The sequence below is a fragment of the Pristis pectinata genome, chromosome 11 (genome assembly GCF_009764475.1).
Source record: "Pristis pectinata isolate sPriPec2 chromosome 11, sPriPec2.1.pri, whole genome shotgun sequence".
In the NCBI taxonomy this organism is placed as follows: Eukaryota; Metazoa; Chordata; class Chondrichthyes; order Rhinopristiformes; family Pristidae; genus Pristis; species Pristis pectinata.
This window is the reverse complement of record NC_067415.1, coordinates 26371764-26392140: the sequence shown is the minus strand read 5'-3', so window position 1 is coordinate 26392140 and position 20377 is coordinate 26371764. Positions and strand designations below refer to the sequence as shown.

The following is a 20377-nucleotide window of genomic DNA, read 5'->3' as shown; positions in this document are numbered from 1 at the left end:
CTGTCTTCATTAGAACCAGAATTTCAAGATGATATGACACAGGTTATTTAAAACTCAGAACGTGACCAATTGCATATGGACTGACTATTTCATGGTGTAAAATGCAGAGCAAAGATGACATCTGCAAGCATTAGGGCAATGTTATTGAATCTTTTACACAGTCAGTCCAGAAGTTTGTACGTGTCTCTGCAAAAGGATTGCCAGCCGAAGAAAAAACATGAATTTAAAGGGAAAAAAAATCAAAAAATAAAGTTACAGATGCTGAAAATTTGCATTATATAAAAACCAAAAACAGGTCAGGCAGCATCTGGAAAGACAGTCAAACGCCTCAGGTCCCAGACCCTTTGTGTGACTGATGGCCTTGGTTTCGTATATGGAGCAAGGAGAGATTTCCTTCAACATACCCAAAGAAAAAGGTACACCCCTGTTTACAGAGTTTTTTTTAAATAAAAACTTTTCCCCTTCTACTGACACTGCATAACCTACTGAATTTAAAAGGATCGTATAGGAAAATACCACAGTTACTGGAAATCTGATAAGAGAGTCAGTGTTTCAGATCAATGATTTTTTTGGTCACAATTGACTAGGATAAGGATAGGGAGTGGGAGTGTGGTTGTGGTCCTCTGGGGTTAGGATTGCTAATGTTGAGACTGAACACACATTACATTATACTGACCTGAAGGTCAGTTTCCTGTTGTGTTGCTGCAAGATTCAAAATGTACTAAAAAGTTGACTTCCTGAATGCAAGGAGCTGCATCCACTGGGAGAACAAAAAGAAAAAAAGTCTATGTCTTCAATCTTCTGGTTTGTGTCCCACTACAGAGCAGAGGTCAAATCAGCCTCAAAGTGTGGTGAAAATACTTTCCAAATGAGCCTGTTCAACAATGTATTGATAGGTGATGACTACAGTAGCAATTATCATAGTCACAAAGTTAGAGCACAAAAGGCAGCCATTCCGCCAATCGTTACCACTTCAATGAAAAACAGGCTGCCACACCCAATCCCACCACTGATGCAAGAGTTGATTTCACACAAGGCATTAGAATTCATGGTCAACTCATAACTTCTTTAATTCCAGCTTGCCATCCCTGGTGCAGAACATATAGGAGTTAGATGAAGCTTAATTATCCAAGTACCTTAACTGCTGTTATCCACCATTTGAGGGGAACTATCTGAAAATGTTTTAATGGCAGAAGGAAGGCTCAATGGTGGGAGCTCAGCATCAAAGATGCTGCTTTGGAAGTAGTTCAGAAAGAGGTGCAAAGAATGGAGTTTAAGGGGCATTCCCCAAAAGACAAAACCATTATCAGAGGTGCATGGCTAAGGGCAAGAGAGCGAGCAAGCAAGCAGAGTTGGTGCAAGTTCAGCTCTGGGCTGAGTGAGGAACTAATGAGAAAGGAATATTTGGGACAACCTAGATATGGCAAGTGATCACGTTACAGAGTGAATCAGCATCATCTTACACAGCAATTTATTACGCACTGTAAGCAGGATACTGAGAGACTATGCCCAGCTGTGTAGTAAGCAGTGGGCTGTTACAGATCTGCCACGCTGAGCAACTGGCCAGCAGAAAGGCAAACATGATTACAATATCAATTGATGCTACATATCTATAACTGCAGATATCCTATTCAAATGAACACTAACGAATACAGGCACCAGGTAAACTGGTGGCACGCACTACAGCCAGGTTATCTACAGACTCATTACGAGAGGGGAGTCAGCTCCATTCGTAGAAGCAGCCAATAACATACAGCATATCAAACATGCTGAGCTTCTTGTTGAAATTCCTGATGTGCACCCCAGTGCTGTAAAGCTGTACACTTATAGATCTCTGGAAAGAAACTGCAAGATTTTACCTTAAACAATTAGTCCTAACATTTCACACTAGCACGGTGCCCAAAAAAAGCCCAAATAGATTAAAGAACTTGACTGCAATTTGTGCTCATCAATTCTATGCCCACTCTGCCAACATTAATTGTGCTGGAACATATACTAACAACATTCTAAACACAAAAGAAATAAACTAAATAAAATCACTAAAACGTGCATCTGAAGTGAACTTAATGCCAACATGGCCAAACCATTCAACTGGTTTCAAAGTCTTAACCACATGAACACTTGATTAAATAGAAAAAGTCCATTCAAGACTATAGAGTCTATAACAAAGCAAGTGTGTGGTCGTGAACGCAAAAGATTCCAAGTGTAAATTATTCAGCTGTTTCTTTGTAAATTTTCCATGCCAACAATGTTTACTTATTCTTTCATGCACACAAAATGTCAAAGTTTCAAAAAAAATCTTGCATCTATGCAAGCAATGACCAGTTTAAGAAAACAAGATTATACAAATACCTGGTGGAGAGCGCACAGAGCGAACCAACTGCAACAGCATACTTTGCCCCATCCCATCCAACATATTTGAAAGCGACCGGCAACGGGCTGTTCTTGTCCAGTAAGTAATACGGCATCATCAAAGTAAGGGCAGCAGACACTCCAAAATAGGCAATGAAACAGATCAAAAGGGAAGCAACGATTCCAAAAGGAATGGCTCGTTGAGGATTTTTTACTTCCTCACCTAAAGAAAGTGAGGGGTCAATAAGATTCATAAAAATCTTAGAATGTTCAATTCTGTGCAATGTCTCTTACAAAAAAAACACCTTAATGGCCATATTCAAGTGAAAAGAAAGCCCAGCTAAATCATATTAACTGTTCAAAATGTTACAGTTTAATCCCTAATTTTCCTGCCTTGCTTCCTCCTGATATCCTGCAATAAATTTAGTTGCATCAGGTGCAAACATCTTGAATTTAAGGTGTAAGGTGAGAGAGGGAGAGTTTAAAAGGAGTTGTGCGAGGCAATTTTATTTTATTTTTTTAAATATTACACAAAACAGAGTGGTAGCTGCCTGGAACACACTGCCAAAGGAAGTGATGGAAACAGATACAATAGCAGTAAGTTTAAGAGGCACTTTGACAGGCACATGAACAAGGGAATGAAGGAATATAGATCATGTGCAGGCAGATGGGATTAGTGTGGATTGGCAACATGGTTGACCAAACATTGTGGGCCAAAGGGCCTGTTACTGTACTGTACTATTCAGCGATATGTCCAAATACTTAAAGCAGCCTTTGGACTTCAATCAAAGTTAACCTAAAATACAGAGACCACTAGAAGTGGTCAGCATAGTTTCAAAAGAAAGAAAATTCCTTAACTACTTCAGTATTTACTTCAGTAATGTTCAATATATCCATAGTAAATCTTAATAAGATAATAGCTTTGGCAGAGAAGATAAAGAAGAATCCAAAAGAGATTTCAAAGGAAAAAATAACTAGGGAGAGAATAGGGCCCCTCCAAGACCAAAGTGAAAATCCGTGTGTGGAGCCACACAAGATGGGCAAGGTCCTCCACAAATATTGGAGGGCATAGGTTTAAGGTGAGAGGGAAAAGATTTAATAGGAACTTGAGGGGCGACTTGAACCCAAACACAGAAGGTGGTACATACACGGAATGGTCTGCCAGAGGAAATGGTTGAGGCACATATATTAACAACTTTTAAAATATAGTTGGACAGGTCCATGGATAGGATATGGGGCAAACGTGGGCAAATGGGACTAGCTTGATGGGCATCTTGGTTGGCATGGACTAGTTGGGCCAAAGGGCATGCTTCCATGCTGTATAACTCTATAACATGCTAGAAGGAAATAAAATGCTAATTGGGAAAGGCTTAAGGCTGTTTTAAAAAAAAGGCTATAGATTTTGGAAATGAACAACATGGCTGTACTACTACTTCACACATTTAGATCATACGATAGGGGACAAATTTCTACCCCAATATGTGCAACTAACTATTCATGGATTCTGATCAGCCAATCACAAAGACACATACAAGGTTTCACTTAGCCTGACACAAACCTATCAGATTTTAATTAAAGCTAATCACTTACAAATTATCCTACTACCCAACCTTAAATGTTTACTATACTTAAAAGGAGTCCTGTCATATAAGAGTTAGAAAGCATACTGAATTAAGTATGCCACTGCAAAACACATGGGTAGCTAATAATCTCGGGGGGGGGGGGGGGCTGGGAAATGGCTCCCTCTTGGACTTTTGCTTGGTGACTTTACTTCCTCAAAGCGCTCTGGATGCTTTGGTCAGTTTTGAAGCAATCTCCTTAGACAGCTACTGACAGAGCTGGAGAATCTCTACTTAAAATATTGCATTCCACTTTCTTTTTAAAAAGAGAATGCAACCCAGTGTCCATGCTTGTAACTTGAGTGCTTCTAGCATCTTTGTGCCTTACTGTCAGTACGTCACACAGCATTAGTTTCTAGACTAAAGCAGCTTTTGTTCAGATAGTGATCAGAAATTTGCAGCCAGTTTAAAAATAACATCACCCTAAACATAATGACTTGGTTTTTCAAGATGAGGTTGCAGAAAATTTTCCCTCACCTGTAGTGGCAATACAATCAAATCCTACAAAGGCATAGAAGCACGTAGCTGCACCTGAGAGCACTCCTGAGAAGCCATAGGGCATAAATCCCCCAGAGCCATAATTCCAGTTACCGTTTCCTTTAGTCACACTATAGGGAAAAACAAGGAATTTAGTTTTATGAATGAGCAGTCTGGAATCCAGATTAATATAATAGCTGTGCAGAGCATTTAATGGTTTAGCAACATTATACAGTAAAATTCTGATAATCCTTTATCCAACTGTTCAGAAATCCCAATGCTTCAGCATCTGCTCAACAGGCTAAACCAGCTAGGCCCCATTTACCCCACCACACTAAACCTCCCTGAAATTGTACAGGATTCTAGTCACATTAAATCTTGTGCTCAATTCAAGCCACTGAGACTTTTAAACACTGGTACAGAGAAGACTCACATGTCTGATATCCAATTAAAACAGTTCAAAAATCTTTGATCCTGTAGTCCTGAAAAATCTCCAATACACAGAGGAGTAGAGGTGGCATATCCCGAGTACTCAAGTTATAATAAACCACAGAAATGTATAAACTCATGAAAACATAACAGTCTTCTGCTTAAGGTGGTAAATGCAAAATTGGAGTCGTGATGCTGTGACCCAGCTGGCTTAGAAGGAGCATGGCAAACAGTGCCTGTTGAGCAGATGCTGAAGCATCGGGATTTCTGAACAATTTTGTGTAGGGTGGTTAGTGAATGGATGAACTAGTGGGCAGAACAACCAGCTGCGTTTATTCAGTCACTTTTGAAATCCTGGAGTTGCACTTGGTGACCTGATAAAAATGACAAGTCTGCTGCCAAATTGACTCAAAATACTAAACAAAATTTAATTGCTTGTAAAAAAAAATCCAAGTTCCAAACAAGAATGGGGTTGAACTTCGTTGACAGCTCACTTTTATTGCCATTATATATTTCAAGTGGCGATGGAACCAACTATACCACCTGCCATTAGACCACCAAGGCTGTTCATTCCTCAACGACAAGGACCATTCCAACATTCAGGTACGTCTAATCCTGGCCACCTTCACGCTGCCATGGCAACACTATTCTCTTCCACCTCCCTTCCCATTCAGGGGACCACTGCTAGACCATCTCCCAGCTATCAATTTACTGCCCACATTTCCTGGCAGTCAACTTCTATCCCAGCTCAAACCCTCACCCTTCTATTTCCCAGCACCTCCAACCCATTGACCTCTTTCTCCACAACCTCAGATCCTTTGCAGGATTCACAAATGGTAACAGGCACAAAAGAAAGGCTCCTCCAAGTGTGCAAGGCCTGTTCAGTACAGTGCTACCCACTTTGGCCTTCTGTGTTACAGAATTTCCCAGCAACATGTCCCTGAACAAGGTACTCATTGGACCACTGAAAACTGTCCCATACACCTTTAGAGATGCCACCAATTTCTGGCCAATGAATTTTAGGAATCAGTGTTGTATAATGCAACACATTTTATAGAGCACAAACTGATTTATTCAGGTTTCCTGATGTCACAGAATTTAGTCTTCCTCTAACATGTTGTAGTATCCTCATTTGTGGTTCTGCATACTGTAATTCATTTTTTCTCTCCCTCCCCACTTTACTATTAACAGGTCTTGTGTTTCGCCCTTCACATCTGCTATTGATTTGTCTAATAGCATCTGTAACACTTGCTCCTCTTCATCAACCTCCATCTCATTTGTACATTACTCCTCGTCACTCTTACTGGCATGACAGACCAGAAGATTTCACCATTTCAAGTTAATCATCATGAAAATTGGTATTTCTGCACTCACTTCTCCAAGTCAGTACCGTTTGTCCCATTTATCAGGGAATCCTCACTGAGCTGCCAATTCTTCAGTGACCCTTTTACAAAGCCGGACAGCATGACGAAACAAAGTACAAGTATGTTGATGCACGTGAAGATTTTGTTCACTAGTGCAGACTCTTTCACGCCAAATGATAATAACCCTGAAGAAATAAAAAGACATGCATCATAAACAGGGGTTCTTGTATATAACTGTTACATTATTATAAATATATTCTGAAAAAAGGTTTAAGTTTCAAGCTGGATACAAAATTCAAACAATCTGATAGCAAACCATTTGTCAAAAGGCCAGAAACAAAAATAGAGATCTTAAGTGTAAAACCTGAACACAGTCCATGAAAAGTGCTACAAGCTTGCAAATTAACAGATCATCTCATCTTAAAAATGCACTTCTCATACCCCTCTGAACACCTAATACATACTCAATGTATATCCAAAAGAGTACACAAATTAATGTAATTTCTAAAAGCTTGAATTGTAATATCCTTGACATGGAAACTAAGGAAAATAAATAAAACTGCAGTTACTGGAATCTGAAACAAAAACAGAAATGCTGGGAGAACTCAGCCGGTCAAGCAGTATCTGTGGTGGGAGAAATGCTGGTTAATATTTCAGATCAAAGAACCATTCATTAGAACTGAAAAAGAGAGAAAGCAAGTTGATCTAAATAGCAGCGAAGTCGGGGAGAGCAATGAGTGGAACAAAGGGAATGACTAAAACAGGGTGAAATTAGTCATAATTATACTTGTATCTAGTATGATTATATAGTCATTGAATCATTCAATAGTTTCCCCTTCCACAGATGCTGCTTGACTGACTGAGTCCATACAGTCTTTGTCTGTTTTTGATGGAAACCAAGGATATTGTTGAGTGCTCAAGCAAGTATACAAATGGCCATTTTCATACTGATTTCAGTCCAACAACCCTTCAGAGTGGAACCAGACAGACTGCAAGGTTAATATAGTAACAACGGTGGAATACAAAAACAGGAATCTCACTGGGTGTACCCAATGCCAGCTTCACGCAGAGCCTTGTCAAAGTTGGGGAGGCAATGAAGTACAAAACCAAAGAGACTTTGCCTTCTTTGCATTACTGGTTTTGAAAGGGTCAAGTGGAGTTAGGGTCAAAATCCTAGAACTCCACATTCAACAGCACCATGGAAGCACCTTCACCAGGAAGATAGCAGAGGCTCACCATCATCATCATCATCAGGCAATTGTGGATGGACAATACATAGTGGCACTGCCACCAACACACATGCCATAAGTGAATAAAAACAAGTTTCCACTTCCAGAACAGCTAAGTAAATTAGTTTCTTTAGGTTTAATCAAAGCTTGCAGTGACAAAGCTTGCAGTGACAATTTAGCAGGATCTACTAATGCAAATGGATACATGATTGCAATATTCAGGAATTAAAAGACCTTTGCTTAAATTCTATAGAACATTGTACAGTTATATTTAATTATCAGAAATCTGAATGTCCAATCAAGCCCCATCAATTGCATTTGTAATTACTGAAGGGTAGGTTGCTTATGGGTAGGTCACTCCACCATTAAAGTAGCTAAATCAATATGACGACTGTAAATTACTACTGCAGAAGGATACATGCCTGTTAGCAGCAAGATTATAAATACAGCAAAGATATCCGGATACTCTGCCAATATTCTAGGTGCCTTCATTGCCATATGTTGACGGCAGAACATTTCAATGTGTTTACCAATGAGCTCATCAAATGTCGCACTCCAAGCTCTCGCAACACTTGACGTTCCTGCATTGACAGAGAAAATAAGTTATTTAAATATTGTTGGTTATCACATCAGAAACTTGAATTAATGTCCTCTTATGGGAAAGGAAAGTTAAACAAATGGAAATTATGTCAATAAATTCAGATATTTCAATTAAGCTGCTTTTCTGCCTAATTCAACATGTTCACATGGAGGCTACAATAGTTGAAGCAATATTTCAGAGGAAGTAGACAAGCTGACCTTTGGAAATACATTACTGCTGCTTCAGTTCTTTTTAAAAAAAAGAAAACCACTTATTTGCAACATTTAAGGAAAAAGTGTGACATTAGACTAATGCAAGAAAAATGAAGAATAAATTGAAACCATTATTCAGAACCAAATAAGACAAATTGTAGTTTGCACATTGCGTTAATGTACTACACACTAGCAAACTTAAACAATTACTTCTTACTAAAATTTCTGGTTATGTAAATGGTTTGAAATAATTATATATGCCAATTATTCACAAAAGAATTCCAAAATGCCTCAACTTTGGAAAAAAATCCAAATTACAAATCTCACAAGATCACAAGACAAAAGAACAATCTAGCTTTCTACATTTGAACTTGCAGTTAACAGAATGACATCTCATAACATGCTCAAGGAAACTTAACCCCAAGATGGCCTGGACCAGGATATAACAGATCAGTACAAGTTACATCAACTTCAATTTCCTGTTGGATGATCTTATCTTCCAACAATATTACACTAGTGGCTGATACCATCCAGTTAAAATACTCAAACAAGTGCCATCTATCTATAACCGGTGTCCCAATTAAAGCAGCTGCTATCACATCCAAAATAAAGTGATGAGCAAGACTACAGAATCCGAGCAGTCTATCAAAACATGCAGGAGGTGCTGCCAGTCCTCAGCAAAGGCCACACCTGCCATGCTGGCCAGGTGCAGGCCATAGCTCTGCACCTCAGCACAGAGGAACACACTGCTTGCCCCAGCAGCAACACCCCCCCACCCCAGTCCTCAGAGGCAACCTCAACACACCAAGCCACAGGGCGATTCATTGCCTGGGCAGCACTGGATTTCTGGAGCAGCAATGAGGAAGGCAAGAATTTTACCAATTTCATTAGTACACTCGTCCTTGGTAACATGCTGAGAAGCAAGATACCAGTGAGCTTACAGTCATCAACCAATTAATACCAAGTCTCTTCTGAGAAGTGTCTGAGATTCCCAACTTCACACACCGCAGTAATCCACTTCTCCAAGGTTAACTGGCTCTTCCTGAAAACCAAATCTATATTCTCCATATAATACAAAGTCTAACAAATACTAAAAAAGCACAATGTTGGCCTGCCATGTCAGGCAGCAGTAAAATAAGTTTGAATTTATCAATAAATTGAACTGTCTGGTCCCAAGCATTATTCTCAATGTTTTACTTAAAGCCCCAGTCTGACAATTTACCAAGATGCAGGAATTCAGCATCACCATTCTTCACTTTCACACATTATTGGATATTCTATTACATCTGGACAAAGCCTTGCAGCCCATCCAGCCTTCATTTACAGTGAGCCAACACCAAATGCAAACAAGCCTAATCCCTGAAGTATTAACTAACTCCAACTGAATTAAATAAAAGCAGCAAAATGTCATAGGTATACCAAACCCATCATTTTGGTAATCACACAACAAACTTCAGATTGCAAATAAGCAAGTGTCAAAACACCACCTTTCTCTTCTCTAAACTACTAAGATAAAATTTCAATTTTGGTCCAGGAGCCACCTGAAAAGCTGCAAACTACAAACAAGAAACCTGATAGTCAAGCACGAAAGACTAGTTACATTCAACTCCAGTTCCTGTCTCCTTCACCCACTCTACATAATCCACAAAGAAATACTGGGATTAGACCAATGGCTTTTGTTAAAGTAAGGAAGGACACAGAACACAAACATTTAATCCTATGCAGCCACCTTGAAAGGCAAGCATTGCCTTTGAGCAAAGCAGCAAGAGGATGGAGCAAAGTAAAGAGAGAGGAAAGAGGAAAGCAAAAAGGGAGGTTTCAGAGAGAGGGCAAGGAAAGGGTAGAGTGGAATAAAGGGCAAGGGAAGGATAAGGGACCCCAAAGACAACAGGAGGGATATTTATTGTGTGAAACTTAACAATGAGTATTGGCAAATACTTATGTGAAAACACCAGTCATGATGAATGTACTTGCATCAGATTCACTCACATTTACTCTTTTCTAGCATCAGTCACTGAGCTGCCTCAGTTTTAACTCTGATCAGCCAGTGCCCACTCAACAACTGAGACCAGATAAGTAGTCCAAGTACAGCACTGGCATCAAACCCAAAATCTTCACCCTACAGGCTTGCCGAGAGAGTCACTGTTCTTCTTTCACATAAATATCAAATCACCACTCTTGAATACAATATCAACACTGGTGAAAGGCTCCGTTTGTACATTTTTAAAGCAATGCTGCACTTACCAATTACATAAGCAAGGATTAGATTCCAGCCAGTGATGAAAGCACACAGTTCCCCTACTGTAACGTAGCTGTAGAGGTAAGCAGAACCTGTTCTGGGGACCCTAGCACCAAACTCGGCATAACAGAGGCCTGCAAGTACAGATGCCAGAGCTGCAATTAAGAACGAGATTACAATGGCAGGCCCAGAATTTTCCCGGGCCACTGCTCCAGCCAACACATAGACACCCGCTCCAAGGGTACTGCCAACACCAAGCGCAACCAAGTCCAGTGTGGTCAAGCATCTGGCAAGTCTGGTTTCTTCAGTACTGCAGTCCACATATTTACGGCGGAAGAGCTGTCGTCCAAAATAAATAAGTGGTTTACAATCCATCTTTGAAGATCAGGTCTGCCAAACAATCCAAACCTAAAATACAAGAAAATACATTGATAAGGGCAAGAAAATCTTCTTTGGTGTTCAACATATTCATGGTTACAAAATAAAAATTTAGTTATACTTGTGATCTATAGTTAAGCCAACAAAACATGTCAATACAATGTGCTGCAATAACACTGTGCATTTTTAGAAATAAATCATTCATAGTAGTTTACACCAGTGCAGGTTGTTACATGCTCCAACTCCAGTTCAACCAAAATAATTTGTTTTCCTTTTGAATTCAAAAACCATTCCTAACATATCTGCCCAACAGTTCAAACAAAGATTTTTGTAAAATATACACATCTGAATATGCACCAATACCCTTGCAGGGAGGTTTGTGCGCGCTACTTGGGAGGATTTAAACTTGTATGGCAGTAGGATGGGAACTGGAGCAGTAGGTCAGCTGGTGAAGCAATTGAGAAGATAGAGGTTAAATCAGGCAAGCCTAACACAAAAAAAAAACAGGCAGAGCTAGGATAATGAACCCAACAGGAATGAAGATCTGAAGTGCATTTAGGAGAATTACAGGTAAGGCAGATGAGATTGGAGCCTGGATTTGTACGCGGATCTATGATATGGTAGCCATTTCAAAAACTTGGGCAGAACTGCTGTTCAATGTCCCAGATATGACAGACAGGGATGTAAAAAGAGCAGGGGGAGTTACATTACTGATCAGGGAGAACATCACAGCTGAACTGAGAGAGGACATCTTGGAGGGATCATCCAGTGAGGCCGTATGGGTAGAGCTCAGGAAGCAAGAAGATACAATCACTTTGATGGGGTTATACTGCAGGCCTCCTGATAGCCAACAGGAATAGACATGCAAGCAAATCACGGAAAGATGCAAAAACAGGGTTACTGTAGTGAGTGATTTTAACTTCCTGAACTTCCTCCGTGCTAGAGGCTTAGGTGGGGCAGCATTTGTTAGGTACACCCCGAGGGGTTTCTAGAAATATATAGATAGTCCAATTAGGGATGGGGCTGTACCAGACTATGTATTGGGTGGGGGGGTGGGAATGAGCTTGCCCAGGTCATCAAAGTTACAGTGGGGAAGCATTTTGGGAACAGTGACCACAAATTCATTAACTATTTTAAAACTTATGGAAAAGGATAAGACTGCTCCTTGGGTGAAAGTGCCAAACTGAGGGAAGATGGAACTGGGGAAAGTAGATTGGGAGCAGCTGTACAGGAGTAAATCCACAATTACTTAAACAGTGATAGTGCAGGGGTCACTTATAATAAATACATAATTATACCCTTCTGACTTTAATAAACTTCTCAACCAGTTAGCCAGGAAGTGATCAGAAATTTGCTAAAAGACAAAGCAACACAAATCTAAACCCCATTATTCAGTTGTGAGCAGTTGTCATTGGTACGCGAATAACTGGAGCTACATACATTGCTTGCCCCACCTCAATTTAGGTTGAGAATAACTTGGGAAGGGCCTTGTTAGCACTTTCCTGCACCACCAACAACCATCTCTATTTACTTAGCATCTTTTTCCACACAAAAATAAGATTCTGCTTAGTGTGAGGAAAACACAGAAGCCAGAGCAAGATTGAAAGGGGTAATTAGATACCAAGCTGAAAGGGTATATTTTAAGGACTGTAAAAATTCATATGGATTTATGGACAAATTCCAGAGAATACAACAAAGGCAAGTGAAGCCACAGCAGCCAACCCAAATACATATTACAGCTTTCTGGAATAAAAAACAGAAAATGCTGGAAATACTCAACATTCTGCCTATAATCAGAACTGGTCATTTCTGCTGCAAGTTATTCAGCTTTCAAAATCCAACTTTATCACATTGAAGTTTTAAGCATTAATACACACACAGTCGGTTGTTCCTTCCTCCATTCATACAGCCTGACCTGCATAGCACATTCCACAGCCCAACTATTTCCAACGTATTACACATCTTGTCTGTAATATATCACCTAATAACTGTCCCATTAACCCATTCGACTGGAGGACATCCCCACAGCAACCCTGGCCTCACTATCACAGGTAATCCTTTTGTCCTATCTACCCTTTTCTATATACACATAAAAATCCTTCTTTCCCAATCCTGACAAAGGGTCTTTCACCTGAAACATTAACTGCTTCCCTTTAAACAGATGCTACCCAACTTGCTGAGCTTCCAACACTTGTTTTTGTTTCAGATTTCCAGCATTTGCAAATTTTTGATTTTCATTTAGAGCTTTCTAAACTCTTAAAAACACTGCAGCCTTGCTTCTCACACTTCCTGCACGTGTGGTTGTTTTTTGTTCCTGTCCTTTCTTCCAGTAATTTCAGATTTGTGTCACATTAAAAGCTCCCCGAGATGAACCTTTCCATTCACAGCGTTCGCTAGCCTCTTTCAGCTAGCACCATCAACACTACTGTCACTCCAGCTCACCACTAACATTCCTTTGTTCTCTCCTTTCCACCCTTTCTCTGCAACTTAAGGACAACATCTCCAACTTTCACCAATCCTGATGGTAGGTCATTGACCAGAAACATTAACTCTGTTTCTGATCCTGCCTGACCTGCTGAGTTTTCCAATATTTTCTGTCTTAGCATGCAGCCAATGTTGGACAGAGGATGGTGATGCTGGTCTAGAACACTAGTCTCAATGCCACAGTAGTGGCTACATTTCAAAACAGCGAATTATGGCTAAAGTGGTTTGAGACACACAGGTCATGGAAGTTTCTACTTAAATGCAAGATTTTCTTTCCTTATCCCATCTCTCTATCATTCTTTCAGAATTTTATATACCACAAAATCTGCATTACTCTTACAAAAAAACTTTCTCAGCATGAGCATTCGCCAAAAAAGTGTTATTTTTATACTTCAAACCAAAACAGATCTGGCATTCATGATCTATCCACTGCTACTTAACTTGCCAAATACAATTTTAGTTGACATAAGGACCTAATCCTTTCTTCCTTAAATTTCAATATTCACCTCACCTTTTTACCAATCTCAACACACTGTGCATCAGAGCCACTCAAATTTTACTCCCAGATTTAGAGAGAAATCAAAACACTTTAAAGCAAATTTCAGTTTTATTCTATTACTAACTAGCAATTTACCGCAGCAGGCAAGAAAATAATCAGATGAATCATCCCAAATTACTCATGTACTCCTCCCAACTTCTAGTAAGCCTTACAAAATTAATTGGCTGGAGAAGTTATCATGCAAAAAAAGATAGTGTTTAAACTAAACTGTTCTCAGGCACCCTGCTTGTGATAGCATACACAGGTTTTATCTGGCTGGCCTTGAGGCCAACTGTGAGAAATCTATAACCACCAGTGCATATAATGTGCTTTCAGCATGGAGGAGGATAAAGAGCAACAAACAGGGCAAACACAAGACTTACAATTGCTCAATTTCCCATAAACAAGGAGTAGATATCAGAGGCACTGCACTTAACTGGAGTTTTTCCACAGCTGGAAGCATTTACTTTATGCAAAGTTTACCAGGGTCCTACATTTCAAGAAGTTTAATTGTAGTTGAATTCCTGTATAGGATTTCCCTTGCTGCCTCGAATTGACTGGTTAATCATAATTTAAGATCACTAAAATGAAGTTGTTTAAACACACCAAATCTAACACTGTTTACTACAAGCATTGTAGGATTCCATACAGACAGCACCCAAAGTCAGGATTAAACCCAGGTCTCTGGCACTGCGAGGCAGCAGCTCTTCTAGCTATGCCACACCTGGGGATTTTAGCTCCTATGTTAATGCCTGCACCCCACACTAGTTTATGGACCAGTGGGACTCAGCAGCTGCAGACAGGCTGGGAGCATATTGCTTTGGAATATAGTCATCACTCAATATCAATGGTGACCACCTAGAAGCACAATGCCAAGTGATCATCTTTCACTGACAAAAAATGAAGACCCGACTAGCTCCACATGAATACACATCTAGATTCCAAGAACATTTTTGCAAAAACAATGGACTGGCTTTCAAAACAATAAGGAAATTTCAGAAGATTGGCAATGGAAAACCCCAAAGGCAACCAAAACTAAACTGCAACCATCCAAATTTAATCCACAAAATTTGGCACAGGCAGAGGATTTTTTTTTAAAACCAAAAAAAAATTTTCATCCCAAGTCTTAAGACAAACTCAAAAATTAACTTCCTTAGCTGAAATGGTATAAAGAGGGTTCACTGTGGATTGCATCATTTCAATTGTAATGCCACCAGTGTGTTGCTAGTAACATTACTACAACTCCTGCACTTCCAAAGTCTCTCACACTACTGCAGAGAAATGTTTTAGCCCATTGCACATCACTAATTGACCCAAGGTTGACACAAAATACCACCCTGAATTGCAACTTGCATGAAGGTGCTCCTGCAATCCTGTTTAGGTATGGGATTCCAGGATCTTGACACAATGATGATAAAGGAATGTCTTCATGGGTCAAGTCAGAATGGCAGAGGCTATGAAGAACTCAAGGCTAAGAAATACCTTATAGCTATCTCCCATAGCAGATTGTGGGTTTGTCAAAAAAAGTTACTGAGGAAGCTTTGTGGATCTACATCCTGTAAGATTGAATATACTGTAACAAAGGTGCATTGTTTGGGAAGAGGACAAGTTTTAACTAATCATGAAGCCTTTATCAATTAATAAGCATGTCACCAAATGCATCAAATTACATACCATTACAGTGTATGTTACACAGAACCAAGTCATACTACCCAACCAATCCGTGCTGGCATATATGCGCTTCACTCAAGCCTTCACCTAAAATTCCACATTTAAATCAAATCAGCATAATCTTGTTTCCTCCTTCCTTGTACACTTGTCCAGCCTGCACTTAAATGCATGTATACCATCTGCCTCAGAAACGGAGGTGAAAGTTTTTGGGTAAAGAAATTTCCTTTTAGACTAGTTGGTGAGTATGACAGATTGATGGTTATGCTCTTGTGCACAAAAGTATTGTGTCCACCCTATTTAAACACTCAATTAGTTACCCCATAGCCTTCCCCAGAGAAAAGAGACAGTCTCTTCATCTGCTCGATATACACACAGATATCATCTTTGCAGTTCTTCCCTGCATGCTTTCCATTGTTTCTATATTCTTTATAAAATATCATGACCAGCATCATATGCAGTACTGAGAGCTGTCTAACCAAAAGTTAGATAGAGACTTTCCTACTTTTCAACCTTACCACTCCAGTAATAAAACCTACAGCTTCATTTGCTTTTTTTGTGGCTCTGCTAACCTGTGGTACAACTTAAGTGATGGGTATGATTGTAGTCTGAGACTGATTCATTCCACTAGACAAGCACCTTCCGAACAGTCAGACCCTTCGGCCAATTCGCCCATGCTAACCAAGGTGCCTACCTAAGCTAGTCCCATTTACCAGCATTTGGCCCATATCCCTCTAAACCTTTCCTATCCATGTACCTGTTGAAATGTCTTTTAAATGTTGTAATTGTACCCACCTCTAGTACTTCTTCTGGCAGCTTGTTCCATATACCCACCAGCCTGTGTGTGAAAATTTGCCCCTCAGGTGCCCTTTAAATCTTTTCCCTCTCACCTTAAACTCGTGTCCTCTGGTTTTAGACTCCCCTCACGTTATCCATACTCCTCGTCACTTTATAAACTTCTGTAAAATTTACCCCTCAGCCTCCTATGGTCCAGGGAAAACAGTCCCAGCCTACCCACTCTCTCCTTATAACTCAAGCCTTCCAGTCCCAGCAACACCTTTGTGAATCTTTTCTACACCCTTTCCAGCTTAAGGGCATCCTTCCTAAAGCTAGGTGACCAGAAATGCACACAATACTCCAAGTGCGGGCTCACTGACACATGTATCAACTAACTTACACAATCTTCCTATAAAATATTAACTTATTCCAATCTTCCTATATTTGAATGTTGTGTTGTATTACTCGATCATTTAGCTTCATAGTTCCTTTTCTTTCAAAATCTTCACTCGTAATCTCTTTGTATTGTTACTTTAATCGTGGACTCCTCTGCTGCCCATGCACTTAATGTATGCCTCGTCCCTTACCTTCAAATGTACCCTTATATATTCATTTATCCATGGTGTTTTACTAGCACCTAGTTTCTTTCCTTTCAGCAGAACACATTCCCCAAGTTGAACACTTAAATGCTTCTCATTGTTGTTCTACATAGTCGTTTGTCAACATTGTTGCCCATTTTATCTTCCCTAGTTTTATGCTCAGAATGGCAAGAGCTGGAGTGAAGCTGATTTTGTCATACTTATGTCCTTCTCAATTATCTTAAAAACACATGTCATATCCATTATTACCTGGATGTTCCCTTACTTTAATTTGCTTTGGACCTAATAATGTAGAATGAACCAATACTGTAAAACTTAATAATTCAGGGGGTTAGAAAGGAGTCCTATACTTTCAGAGACTCCAGTCCCTTGCCACACAACTTATCTCTGCGATTCATTTAAAATTAATTGCATTTCCAATGGGAAAAATAAGAGGATGGGGAAAACTGAAGACACTTACCGAAACAGCTTCAAAAATCCTCCCCTCAGAATGTAGTTGTTTAAGAGATAAAGTATCTTCTCAATACAAAAGTTTTGGTTTCAATCAAGGTAGATTATGACGACTTATATCCCAGTTTCTCAAATCTTGATTCTTGTATGCATGCACACACAAATTTAAATATCATAGGATTCTGCAAGGAAAGAAATTACTCGCCATTAAATCCTGGTACAATCAAGGTTGGCCTGTTACCATCTGCCAACTTACTGAAACTGTTCTAAGACACTTAATTGCTTCAAAGAAAAATCTATGTGTCTTTATTCCTCCCAACTTTTAATCATCACCCACACCTTCCTCCAACACCTCTTCAGTGCCAAGCGGTAATAAACTCACCTGGTTCCATTCTTATCTATACAGACATACACAATATAGCATTTGCAATAGCTTCTCTTCCTTCTCCCACAGTTACCTTGGCTTTGCTCAGGATCTATCCTTAACCATTTCCTCATATACCACCCATCAGCAACATCTGAAAATGTGTCATTTTTCCCCCACACACTGGTAACACCCAACTCCAGCTCCACCTCACCAGCCCCCTCCACTACCTCTACAAAGCAGAATGTTGTCCAGCATCTAATCTTGGACAAGTGGAAGCTTCCTATAATATTAGGAATGAATATTAGGAAAACTGAAGCTAATATCTTCAATCTATTGCCATCAACTCTATCCCACTTCCAAGCACAGGCCACCTTGGTGACATACCCAACCCTACAGGAGCTTTAGCTGCTCATTTGTGTTACAAGATGACCTTGCATAATAGAAGTCAACATCAATGGGTACATGACATGAATAAAAAGGGTTAATTACAGACGAGTTCTTTATGGTCAGTACAGATGTGGTGGGACGAAAGGCCTGATTCCATGATGTCTGACCGTGACTCTAACGTTGCTTAATTCTATCCCTGCCTCAGCTCATCTGCTGCTGAAACGTTCACTTATATCTGTAGACTTGACCAAGCTAGTGTACTTCTGGCTGCCCACTCTTGGCCTTCCATCCACAAACAAGCACAACCAAAAGCCTGCTATCTGCCTTCCTGATCATTCTAACAGTGGGTGTGCCTCCAGCCACGAAGTTCTGGAATTCCATTGTTAAACATCTCTATTTTGCTCGCCTTATTTCCTTCTAGATGCTCTTTAAAACTTACCCATCAAGTTCTGGTTGTCATCCACCCCATTTCATTTTTATGCCTCAGTGAGTAACTTTATTTATATAATGCCTTCACAGGGGTGTGATCAAACACAAGTTGTTGCTTTCATGACCCACTGCAAGTTACAGGCAGTAACTGAGTAGCCAGATGTCAACATTTGAAAGGGGAGAACTGTGACATTGAAAGCAAAGTCACTGTGTGACACAGCAGTTAATGCTGCTGCCTTAGTTCAGGGACTCTCATGCTGTCTGTTTGGAGACATGTTCTCCATGACTGTGTGGATGACTACTAGACATCCAGTTTCCTCCCACATCCTAAAGATGTGCTGGTAGGTTAACTGGCCACAGTACTTTAGTTGCACAAGTGACAAAAGAATCAAAGGAGCAGGGATGCACACAAATGAGAAAAGGTTGCAGGGTAAAAGGAAGGCGAGTGGGATTACTCTGCCAGACCCAAGGGGTTGAATGGCCTCTTTCTGTACTGCAAGTAGGAAGAAAACATCTTGCATTTTTGTAATTTGCCATTACCACAAGCTGGAAACAAGAAGATATTTAAACAGTCAGACAGTCAGTCATTCCACAGGACTCGAATGGTGATTTACTAACACCAGAAATTAAGGATTTAGTATATTAACAGCACCAATTTTCAGTCCTTTATTACAAGTCGTTCTGCATATCAGTAGTAGGTGGGCTAAGGCAGCTTAATAACTCCTATTTAATGGAGAACAAACACTAAAACTTCACTTCCAATAACTGAGATGATAATCATCTGCAATGTAGATTTTTCAACCACTGATTTATGAGACATGAACAAAGAATACACTAATTTTGCTTACATTCTTTCCGACTATAGGGTTCCATGGGTGCCAGCTGTAACTTTGCTACCACATCCAAATAGCTATTATTAACTCACACCTCAACAGCAAGTCAGGTTATTTAACTGCTGGTTAGACAGGGTGTGGTGAAGGAGCATTAAAATAGATCCCATCCCCAACTCTAGTCAGGTAATGGGTCACCTGATACAGACCAGCATATTGCCTGATAACTACTTTTTTTCCCCCCAAAAGCAAACAGACTTACTGGAACAATTTATGATTTTCTAACAAGTAAAAAGCGAGGTACAACCTGCAGAAAACTGCTCTGGTGTGGGCTAGTGTCACCCCCGTTCAAGGTGCCCCCTGTACACAGGGGCAAGCCAAGTTTCTTCCTTCAGCTTCTTCAGCAGATTGCAGGGCACTGACAGGTGCAGCTTCCCAAATCCAGGGCTGCTCCTCCACAATTGGGAGCTTGCTGGCATTGTACATTAGCTCTGGGGCACAGTGAGCCATTTGAGATAACCAGATGTTAGAAACTTCCCATCACGTAGAAGCTGGCTTTCTGGCAAACTGCACTGGAATTCACTCCCATAAACAAGAGATACCAGCAAGGATACTGGTAGGGTTCTTCAAAATCAGTGGGAGTTTTTTTTTAAAAACACATCTAAATCAAGGAGAAGACAGGGTCAGAATTGCTGCCTCATCTGATTGAAGGCATCAACAGTGCAACAATGTGGCTAAGCAAAGTGTTGGTCTAAATAGAGCACTCAGATTTCTGGACTGAATTAAACCTCTGGCCCTCTGACTGGGGTGTACAATATTATGGAGTCTGTATGCACCATTTTTGGAAATATTGTTTGTTTATATTTACCCCTCCAGTACAAAGTTTCCATATACAGGCAGTTGTCATTGATAATTATCATCTTCCTTCATTAACTGAAGTGAGCCTTTAACCCACTGGCTCAAACAAGA

At 40.1% G+C, this 20377-nt stretch overlaps 1 protein-coding gene across 10 annotated transcripts in view; it reads right to left on the bottom strand.

Annotated features, from left to right (window-relative positions):
* Window positions 1–20377, bottom strand: part of LOC127575771 (high affinity cationic amino acid transporter 1-like) — a 56479-nt gene that overhangs the window by 24556 nt on the left and 11546 nt on the right. For 8 of the 10 annotated variants that reach the window (XM_052025849.1, XM_052025843.1, XM_052025844.1 and 5 more), the window contains 6 exons: window positions 17406–17577; window positions 10507–10909; window positions 7893–8051; window positions 6252–6426; window positions 4449–4579; window positions 2353–2575 (listed from right to left, as the gene is read on the bottom strand). In XM_052025849.1, coding sequence (XP_051881809.1) covers window positions 2353–2575; window positions 4449–4579; window positions 6252–6426; window positions 7893–8051; window positions 10507–10876 — 1058 coding nt within the window. In that variant the 5' untranslated portion in view covers window positions 10877–10909; window positions 17406–17577. Of the gene's footprint in view, window positions 1–2352; window positions 2576–4448; window positions 4580–6251; window positions 6427–7892; window positions 8052–10506; window positions 10910–17405; window positions 17578–19715; window positions 19949–20377 lie in introns of those variants that run through there. The other 2 variants (XM_052025846.1, XM_052025847.1) reach the window with 2 other exon arrangements.